Here is a 10,697-nt window from a genome sequence, read left to right on the forward strand (position 1 = left end):
TGAAAAAAGCTATACAGGCCTAAACAAATATAAAGAATCAGAAAAGAAAGCCCAAAATGCCACACCATTTATAATTTTCAATTTTTTTATTTAGAATTTGTTTTGAGTTATATATATTTTTAATAACCATATCCTACTTTTTGAAGATTTACTGTATTCCCGTGTCGTATAATATCATATTGTCGTATCCATATCAATGCTTAAATTAGCAATAAAATAAAAAAAAATTACCAGACAAACTAAAAATATGAGGTTCTTGTGCTTAACTTTACTTTTTATAATATAATGGTTGCAGTAAATAATGGACAACAAGTCCTTCAAAGTATGAGAGAGAAGAGAATAACATGTGGAGAAAATAGCATAGAAGAACCCTATGAAAAAGATGAAAAGAACGAATGATTTTTCATGTAGAAAGCATGTTTTATTTGTTGCCAAGCCTTTATAAATTTGTATTATAATTAATCCCTAAACCCTATGAAAAACTAGTAATGTTGATACCAAATTTTGGATCAACATCTTAGATGATAAAATCATAATCTCAGATACATAAACATGTGTTTGAGTGTGTTTACTCATAATCAAGTTACATCCACTGATTTTATATGTACTTCACTGAGGGTATATGCATTTCTTTTGGGAGATAGAGAAACACTTGAAAGCCCCTTTTTTTTACAGAAAATCTGGGGAGAATATTGATTATAGCCCATTAACATATATACAATCTTACTTCTTTTGTTGAATATTTTTGTATCAAACTTGAAAAAGTGTGATTTTTTTTTTTAAATAATGTATATGCATAAAGCTTGTTTAAAATGAATAATGAACTAGTTTGGCTGATAAGATTTTACTTAGAGTTTTATTAACGGTATGTAGACACAAAATTAGCTAATCCACCCTTTCAAAGATTCATGACTCCATCCTTTCCTATTGTAATTTTGAGATAAAACTTACGAATTAGTGTATGTAGATTTAGGGTTGATTAAAGTTTCACTACTACAAAAGGGGCAATAGTCACCTTTTTGTCACTAACGTATTGTTTCTCAAAAATATTTAAGATATGAAAAAAAATTTAGCATGCAGAAAAAATTTAATCATTTTGTGGCCTGGAAGTCAATTTTGGATGGTAGACAGGTGTTGTGTGAAGGTTTGAGATGGGTGGTGGGTAATGGCGGTTCCATTCCATTCTGGACCTCCCATTGGGTTTTGTTCCCCCTTCTTGATCTCATTCCTGAGCACCAAAGAGGTTCTTTGAATCTTGATGAAAGAGTTTCAGACTTTATCATAAACAACAGTGGGACAAAAGAAAATTATCTCAGGTTATTGATGATGATTTGACTGAGAAAATCTTATCTATTCCTTTGCCAAGAACTAATCTGCAGGACAAATTGATCTGGGGCCCCGACCCAAACGGTTCTTTCACTATCAAAAGTGCATACAACTTGGACCAACCATCCCACCCTCGTGCGGGCCTACTTAAGAAAGTTTGGAAGCTCAACATAAATGAAGATTTTTGCCTGGTTGCTCATTCGTAAACTTCAAGTGAGAGCCAGGCTTCATAGATTCATGCAACATATCAGAAAGCTTACCTAAGACTATTCCACTTGTTTATGGACTGCCATAGGATATTGATCTCATGCCCTTCCCTCGCAGATTGGTGATCTGTACATGGCTTATGTCTAGCACCACGACCACAAAGTCTGATTTGACCCTCTCTCCAAAGCTCTCCTTATCTGTTGGCAAATCTGGGAGGCTAGGAATAATGTGGTGTTCCATGACTCTAAGGCCACCTCAACTAGCTGTATTCATGTACTTTTGGAGGCTTAACTCGACGATGTGGTTCAACCGATTCTATGATTATTAAGTGGCATCCTCCTCCCACCGGCTGGATTAAGGTCAATTTTGACGGGTCTCTTATGAATTCTCATGCTTCCACAAGTTTTGTCATCGGGATTGTGAGGGGCATCTATTGGCGAAAATTTCATTAATGTTGCTAAATGTCTTGCTCTTCGTGATGGTCTTGCCGCTGCTCTTGATAAAGGATGGGATCAAATTGTAATTGAAGGAGATTCTAAGCTCTTCTCCCCCTTGGTGTATCCAACAGATATTCAAGATATTTGGGCTGTCCTCTTCTGCTACAAGCATCCGGTTTCAACACGTTTTAGGAGGCCAACTTCACGGCGGATGCTGTTGCAAAATTAGGTCATGGTCTTTCTAATCAAGTTTTGTGGGAGCATGGGCTTACCCTTTTATTTTGAACTTTTCTTGCTAATTTTTCTTTTCCCTATCAAAAAAAAAAAAAAGTATTGGTATTGGTGACAATTGAGTGGTTGGTCAATGCTTTTGTTTACTTGTCACTATTATTTGTGACTAATTTCTCACATTTTAATATTTTGGTGACAATTGATTTAAATATAATAAATGTAAAACTAATTATTGTGATTAACACCGAAACAATAATTTTTTATGACTAATATTTGATTAGAGCCTTGCTAATAATTGTAATCAAATAAAATATTCGGTGGATTTCCCACCTCTCGTTCTCTCTCCTCAACCTCTATTCTCCTACTTCTCAAACAAATCGAAACTTTTTTCTTTTGTAAAGCTCTTCTCTCCCAAAACAACCTAGCAACCCCTTTCTCGTCTGATTTTCTTTTTAGATCAGGTGGTTTCCACCCCGATCCCTCCATTTTTTAGCTACCTCCTTGCTTTTGACAAAGTTTGTTATCTCCCTAGTTTTTCTAGGACGTTTCTTTGGCTCTAGGCGGTCCTTTTAGATCAAATCTCAAAGCCGAGATTTTATATCTCAGATCTGAGAGCTAGAGTAGGGCTTGCTTTAGTCATGGCTTTCCTTGTAATTTATTTTCTGTATAAGCTTTTTTTTTCTACTTTTTATATATTAATGTTGATGCACTTTTTGGGAGGTCAACTTAGATAGAAGTGGAATGGTGGATGATGGGTAAAGGTGAGGACCTTCAGCATGTGTGTGAATATTTGGACAAGCGATAAATATAAAGAAGGCAAGATATATGTGGTTCACCCTTGATGAATGGGCTATGCCCACGGATAAGTATGTTCTCATTATGATGTATGTTTACATTTGCACATGGGGTTGGACCCAGATATAAAGATAAGAAAGGAAAAGCCCATGATTAAAGATAAAGCCAGCCCAACGTGATCCAAAGAGAGAGAGTCCAAGGCTCAAGGGTCTAGATCCAAGACCCTTTTCTAAGTGGAAGAGTGATCTTCTTTTATAGGTGAGGGGTAGTCTTCACTTCTTGTAGTTTTCCGATGTGGGACTTCTCTTGCTTTGCTTAGAGTTGTGACTTATGGTAATGCTTCTTTGGGTAAAGTGATGACCTCTCAAAGCATGGCACGTGGATGATCTAGCCAAGCTAGTTGCTCGGTTAGTTACGGTACTAACAATTAATATATTCTTTGATATTCTGTGATGTAGGAAGATCAAGTTCTGCAGGGGCGATGGAATTGCTAGAGGCGCCTCTATTCCCAGGTTTTTTAAATTTTTTTAAATTTTATTAATATACTCTTTGTAATTCCCTTTTTCTATTTCTGAGTTCTAAAAAAGTTGTTTTATCTAGGGTTTCTCTTCCCTTGAACATTGGTGGGTTGGGGTTATTCATTTAGATGAGTGCAAGATTTCTATTTTCTTATATTTTATTTTATTTTGATCTGCCCTTTTCACTTTCTTTCCCTATTTGAACTATGCCCGTGTTCTACCTCTTAAGGTCATCTCCAGCCATGAGCTATATCCCAAATATAGCCCTTAAATTAATGTAAAACCTATCTCTAGCCATGGGCTAAATAAAATTTTGGCCAAATTTGGAGGGTTACATTTGGCTCTTTAGCCCTCCAACTGCCAAATATAGACAACTTTGGTCCATGCCAAATTTATAGTGGGCCCATCCATGCTTTTAACAACCAATCATTAAAGACTCCCACTCCCCTTTTAAAAAGTTGGATATATATATATATTTAAAAGTTTTTTGAATGTTTCTTGTTGGCAATGACTGTTGGAATCCATACCAACCCACTCCCCTCTCTTTTTTCTTTTAAAAAAAATAATAATAAATGTGGTCAGTTTTTGCCATTTTTTCAAGTGTTGTTTAAAAAAAATAATAAAAAAGTTTTGTTCATAACCGTTGAGCTCAAACATTGAAACCCATCCTTTTCTTTTTTTTGTCTTCACATTTTTAAATGTTTGGTGTTGTTTAAAAAAATTATTACAAATTATGGTGTTATCTCTAAATAGTAGTTTAATTAAATTAAACAATATATACTTGTGGAATGGATGAGTGTTGTACCATAGTTTTTCTCAAAATAATAAAATATGAAGGACCCTAAAATATAGCCTTGCATGGCTGGAGATGGAAAAATTTAGTCCTACACTATTCTTTAAAAAATTAATATTTTGAGGGGCTAAATTTTTAGCCCAGGACTACATTTAGCCCTATGGCTAGAGATGGCTTACCTTCTTCTTGAACTATGACCTGTGAACTACTATTAATTCACTACCCAAAAAAAAAAAAAAGCAATATTCACCTTTTAAAGTAACAAAATTTGTTTTTGTGACACAGGGAAGAGCTGCTGGCAGAAAGCTGCCCACCTATTTTGACTTGGCTTGGTTGCTCCATTTCGCAAGATTTTTTTTTGTTTTCCCTCTTTAATGTTTATGGCCTTGAATGAAATTCTGTTAAATGTTTTTGTACATCTCCAATTGCAGGCTTGAATTACTTTTTTGGGTGGGACATCACGAAATTACAGGTAGATCTTCTTCGATGTAATGCTTTTTTCTTCCTTTTTGTCTTACAAGATTGCATCTTCTTTTTATTTTTATTTTTTTGCTATCTTAATAACTTGTGCTGGGCTCCAAGAGTAGATATCCCATCATCTCTTTGTTGATTTACTGAGTTTGGCTGCTTATACATTGTGCATTTGTTTTATCCCACGAGTCCTTGTGAGTTTGAATTATTCTTCAGTATTTTTTTAATGTCAGTGATGGTCTTTCTTTCTATTCTGGCATTTGAGATTATTTTCTTTCTTTCTTTGTCATTTCGATTTACTTATAGGGATGTGGTGGACACTTTAATTGCAGGGATGGAGGATGCTTCAGTTGCATCGTTCGTTTGTAGTTCGGATCAGAAGAGTGCTTGGATTAGAAAGTACTAGCAATATATCTTCTTAGGCGTGTATGTATTATTGTTTGTAGAGTATAGTACAAATTTTTTATACAAATTTATAAATAAACTCAATCCTAGACATGTATTTATAAAAAAAAAAACCTAACTATTTAAACATAGAAATACACCCAAAATCAACCCCAAAGTCAACTTTTTGGGTGTGTTTATAAATGGATTTTGAGTGTGTGTAATGATGGATTTTTGGTGTGTTTATATGTTTAAATAGTGCTTGGGTTTTTTTTTATAATTTCAACCCTCATTTTGGGTGTTTTAGTGAAACTCCTAATTTTTTATTCATTAGGAAAATATTGTACTACTTAATCACCATCATGTATCAATTGAATATTTATGAATAATTAAATAATAATATTAGAGGCTTTTTTAACACATGAAGTGCATTACCAAGGAATTATTATTATCTTATCAGAAAAAAAGGAATTACTGCTATTATGCCATTAAAGTATATCAAAAGGAAATTGTAATTATTTAAAACATATATAATTCAGAAAATTATTAAACTAATTAAAGATGAAAATAATAATAAAATATAAGTGTAAATGCAGCTGAAAAGTCAACATATTGTTTGTCACTTTCTTTATTAATGGTGACAAAGACCAATAGTAACCCTCACAAATCTCATACACTCGAATATTGTGATTGTATGGTGACTAAAGCTTTTAGTCACCAATAAAGGTAACTAATGCTTTCAAAAGTCACCCAAAAAAAGGTGACTATTGCTGATTTTTTTTGTAGTGTTTTCTAATCTCAGGTCATTGAGTTATATGTACAATACATATTAAAATGACTATCGCATCTAATATATGAATGGCTGAGATTAGAATCTCACATAAAAACTTTGTTTTATTGGTCTTTCTTTCTCATTACACACAAGAACCATGACTAAAAAGCTGAACATGTAACAGTATGTCACATCATACAAGTTTTTTTACACACTACTGGAATCGAGAGAAACACTTTCATGAAAATGAAATAGCACTATTTTGCTATCCTTGGCCAATTACGGTATGTCATTAATAACTTTTTCACGTAACAAACTTTGATTGAACAAAAATAACAAAACATTGATATCCTAATTTCATACAAGTTTTTCTGTTTGGATGCGGCAGCGGGCACTTTGCGCACTTTAAGGTATGCGTCCTCATATAAGTCCTGCAGTTAACTATTACATGCCACGTGTATATATATGTACATATATACATTTAACAATCCCATTAAGCACACCTTCTAGCTACTTCGTCCCCAGGAGCAAACATGAACGCAAAGCTCTTCTTGGCAGCAAGCATAGGCGCTGTCCTCTCTGTCTTGACAGCCCTCAACGTTATCAAATTTTGCTCTATTAAAAATAATGCAGCAGCAGCAGATGTAGAAAAGCTTTCAAATCATGAGGAAAATAAGTTTGAAGTTGTTCCGATTGTGGAAGGTGCTGTTGGTCCAGAGAGCTTTGCCTTCGACCCTCTCGGCGGAGGTCCCTACACCGGCGTTTCAGATGGCCGCATCGTCAAATGGGATCAAGATAAACACCACTGGATCAACTTCGCTGTAACTTCTCCAAACAGGTATGCATCCAATATATAACTCTTATTTCTAAACGGATTTTTTATTTAATTACGCTCTAAGCCAAGATAACCCGTCCGTTACAACCCCGTCCGTTAAAACCGAATATGAAATTATTTTATCTTGTACAAGCGATATTAGAAGAAGCAAAAGTTAAAAGTAGAACCTTTGACCAGAGAAATATTGTGTATAATTGTTCTATGCGATTGCTCAATCTCACAAGAGTTTCTTCTCGAATTAATAAGTGAATGTTCTTAATTACTTGAAGCATAATCCTCCTTGCAGTAGAGCATGCGTGTGAAAAGAATCAACCAGCTACGCGTGAGGTGGTTGTTCGTGGGAGCTTTAAAATTAACTAAATTTATCTATGAGCGAAGAGTTCCATGTGATGCTTAGGTTGGGGGAAGCACAGAGAGGCTTAGTTTGGGGGTGAAATTAATTAGGCCAAATAGAAATTAAGTTGGATGTTTCACAAGTAGGGTTAGCTGGTTTGTTTATCATACATGCATATATGATGTATGGTCCCTAAGTGACAAAAATGAGCGGCTCGAACCACTCACCTGAGTTTGGGCACTCTTTCCGTTCCGTTTTCCTTTCTCTTTTTTTTTTTTTTTTTTTTCTCCTTTGCTATTTTTTGTAGAGTGCTGCTATTTCTTTTTCACCTTTCTGTCCTATTTTCACACTCACTTTATCTTCCCACCCACTATGTAAATTTGCAAAAATACAATTATATCTTTCCACCCACCATTATTCCTAAAATACCCTTTCATCATTGACGGACTGAATGACACCTCTAGTGCTAGCCCCAGCAATCCCATCCCCAGGTCTCCACCATCATTACTAGAATGTAAATATAAGAACCAAAATTGAAATTGAAATTGAAAATGACTCTCATAATCACTCTATAGTGAGAGACATGAAAGATGAATATTAAAATGAGTGAGAAAATTCACGTTGAATTATTTCTCCATCACACTTCCCCAACCACCCCACTCTATATCTTAAAAAGGGAGAGCCAAGCCCCAGTAACTTCACTCAACAATCACACGTCTAATCTTGCCTTGTGAATTATTAGCAAAAACCATATGGCATCCTTGAAAACTTTTCTTCTACTTGGCCTTGTGTTTGCTGGTGTCGTCCTTATCTTCTTTGAGGTTTTAGCTCGTGAGCTAGCTGAAAATACTATTCCACCTATTCGTGAGTTTCTCCCTTTGTTAACAAAAACGTATAGAGATGGCATGTTTGGGGAAGAGGATGAGAGCTGTTAGGGATGGACAGTTCATTCGAAGAGAGAGAGAGAGAGAGAGAGAGAGAGAGAGAGAGAGAGAGAAGAGAGATGGATTTATGGGAGAAATAATTTAAATATCAAATTTTAAATTTATTTGCTATAAGTCTTTAAAAGTCATTTTATAAAGAGGTAAATTTGTTTTAAATTTTTAGAAGATAAGGTGAGTGGAAAAATAAGACAATAGGCTGGAAATCACAGCACTCTTTTTGTCACACCAAAAGCTTCTTGCTTTTTTGGTTTTTTTAAAAAATATATATATATTTGGAGATTCCCTATAAAAAAAAGGCATGGTGAGAGGTGCTTATCAGCACTTTCAACTAGGAGTGGATATGCGGTATTGAGCGCATCATACCGATATCAAATTTAAACCGGTGTAGTGCGGTATGAAATTATGGTTTAAAATTGAGACTGCATATACCGCCAAATCGATATCGGTACCAAAATGATACAACAAAAAATGAACCAATTCAATATTCAACACCAAAATAAGTGATGCATAAGTTACAAATTCAAAGATTCAACATATTCAATATCCAAATCCTAATCAACATATTTAATATCCAAATCAACCAAATCAATATTTATCCATCAACAGATTCATCAAATCTAAATAGTTAAAACTCATGCCGTATAACTTACAAACCAAAATAGTTAAAATTATGCCTTATGGCTTACAAAAATACAAACACAATCTAAACATAAATGACAAAAACATAAAGTTACAATATTCAGTACGGTACGGTATTGACCGGTGTCAAAATCTTGATAATGTTACCATACCATACTTTATTGGTACGGTACGGTATCGAATATCTCCCCAAACCAAATGAAACGGTATGAAATCGGTATAGTACGGTGTGGTTAGCATACGGTTTCGGTATTTCTGTTTAAGATGCCCACCCCCTACTCTCAACTACCCACGGTATTTATTATTACTTATGAATAATTGTTATCTATGAGATTTATAGTCAACGTCTCTTTTAACAAAAGAAAATTGGATGCATTAGAATATCATTAATGTTGTATACCCACCAAATTTATTACTTGCAATCTATTTTTATTCAACAATTGTTATCTATGAGATTTAAACTCAGAGTCAAGAAGAAAATTGGGTGCATTAGAATCTCATTATGCACAGTTCAACCTTAGTTATAGTGGAACTTTAAGTACCAGGTGAGCCATGCAAGATACTCTTCCTCATACATCTCCATATACATAATTTCTCATACCCAAAAACTTAATATGTCGGAAAATAGGCTAACAATGTATCGAAAACTAACATATCAAAACTTCACAAATTCTAATGTTGCAAGGTTCCAATACAGAAACTGTAGGCATAAAACTTGTACATAATAATATTGTGCATCCATGCATATACAATCCATTTAAACTCAATAGCACATGTGGAAATTACTTGACTTGCTTGTGTACAAACTTGCCTTATCGGTTAGCAGAGGTGGCTGTGAAGGGTCACATGAACACGACAAAACGGAGCACATTTGCGGACGTCCATTAGGCTTAGGTTTCAACCAAACGAGTGGTGATCTCTACATTGCTGATGCTTATATGGGGCTACTCATTGTGGGCCCTCAAGGTGGCTTGGCTACTGAGGTTGTGACACGTGCACATGGCATTCCATTTGGATTTACAAATGCCTTGGACATTGATCAAGAACTGGGAGCAGTGTATTTCACAGATAGCAGTTCACAATATCAGAGAAGGTACAATAAATATATATGTATATGTATATATATTTCTGAAGGATTAATGGCCATGCAAGTGATGCATATATGTGCCTTTTTCAGGAATTACATCTCTGTGATACTAAGTGGGGATAAAACTGGAAGGCTAATGAAATATGACCCAGAAAGCAAACAAGTGCAAGTTCTTCTTGAAAACCTCTCATTTCCAAATGGGGTGGCATTGAGCAAAAATGGAGACTTCATTCTACTGGTAGAGACCACACATTGCAGGATTATGAGGTATTGGTTAAAAACACCGAAAGCCGGAACTTTCCAAGTGTTTGCTCAGCTTCCAGGATTTCCAGACAACATTAAAAGGAGCCCCAGAGGGGGGTTTTGGGTGGGGATTCATTCAAGAAGACTCTGGATTTTGAAATTGGTTCTTTCATACCCTTCCTTAGGAAATGCACTGCTTAAGCTTCCTTTGGACATTACGAAAGCTTATTCCTACGTGGCGAAATGGACAGGGAACGGATTGATAATCAGGTTGAGTGAGCAAGGTGTTATATTGGAAATGTTTGAAGACACAAGTGGAAATAGATGGAAGTCTATTAGTGAAGTGGTGGAGAAAGATGAAACTCTTTGGATTGGATCAGTTACAATGCCATTTGCAGGAAAATATAAAATTTAAGGTCTTTTTTTTTTTCCTTTGAATACTATTAGAATACTAAATAAAAATTAATTTCAGAATCCTATTAGAATACTAAATGAAAATTAATTTCCCTTTAATCAAATACTTTGATGACCCAATATGACTATTAGTTGTTCCTAGGAGCCGTTTGGTAAGCTTTTAGTTTTAAGTGTTTACTTTTTCTTCTGCTAACCCTAAACCCTTTCTATTTTGTATAGTTGACTTGTTCTGTTGTAATTAGAACTAGTTATATCTTTCTTGTTGTA

General features: G+C 34.9%; 1 protein-coding gene and 1 long non-coding RNA gene across 3 annotated transcripts; both read left to right on the top strand.

The window, feature by feature from the left end:
- Positions 1-2,681: 2,681 nt before the first annotated feature.
- Positions 2,682-4,780, top strand: LOC148914873 (uncharacterized). Of its 2 annotated transcripts, none has more exons than XR_016122455.1 (3): positions 2,682-2,821; positions 3,455-3,508; positions 4,739-4,780. It is a non-coding gene; the product is annotated as an uncharacterized LOC148914873 (long non-coding RNA). The 2 variants fall into 2 exon arrangements; XR_016122454.1 differs by lacking the exon at positions 4,739-4,780 and adding an exon at positions 4,593-4,672.
- A 1,643-nt stretch (positions 4,781-6,423) lies between these two features.
- On the top strand, positions 6,424-10,697 carry LOC103342958 (protein STRICTOSIDINE SYNTHASE-LIKE 2). The gene is made up of 3 exons (XM_016796907.2): positions 6,424-6,772; positions 9,513-9,779; positions 9,864-10,697. The coding sequence occupies exons 1-3, from the start codon at positions 6,468-6,470 to the stop codon at positions 10,429-10,431; spliced, it is 1,140 nt and encodes a 379-aa protein (XP_016652393.2). The 5' UTR covers positions 6,424-6,467; the 3' UTR covers positions 10,432-10,697.

Source organism: Prunus mume, linkage group LG8 (assembly GCF_029339155.1).
Source record: "Prunus mume cultivar Tortuosa linkage group LG8, ASM2933915v1, whole genome shotgun sequence".
In the NCBI taxonomy this organism is placed as follows: domain Eukaryota; kingdom Viridiplantae; phylum Streptophyta; class Magnoliopsida; order Rosales; family Rosaceae; genus Prunus; species Prunus mume.

What these genes read in the sequence shown, in the direction of transcription:
- LOC103342958 (XM_016796907.2), top strand. Translation starts at nt 6,468, where the DNA reads ATGAACGCAAAGCTCTTCTTGGCAGCAAGCATAGGCGCTGTCCTCTCT. An exon ending in GCTGTAACTTCTCCAAACAG is followed by an intron (nt 6,773 to 9,512) that starts GTATGCATCCAA and finishes ATCGGTTAGCAG; the next exon opens with AGGTGGCTGTGAAGGGTCAC. An exon ending in AGTTCACAATATCAGAGAAG is followed by an intron (nt 9,780 to 9,863) that starts GTACAATAAATA and finishes TGCCTTTTTCAG; the next exon opens with GAATTACATCTCTGTGATAC.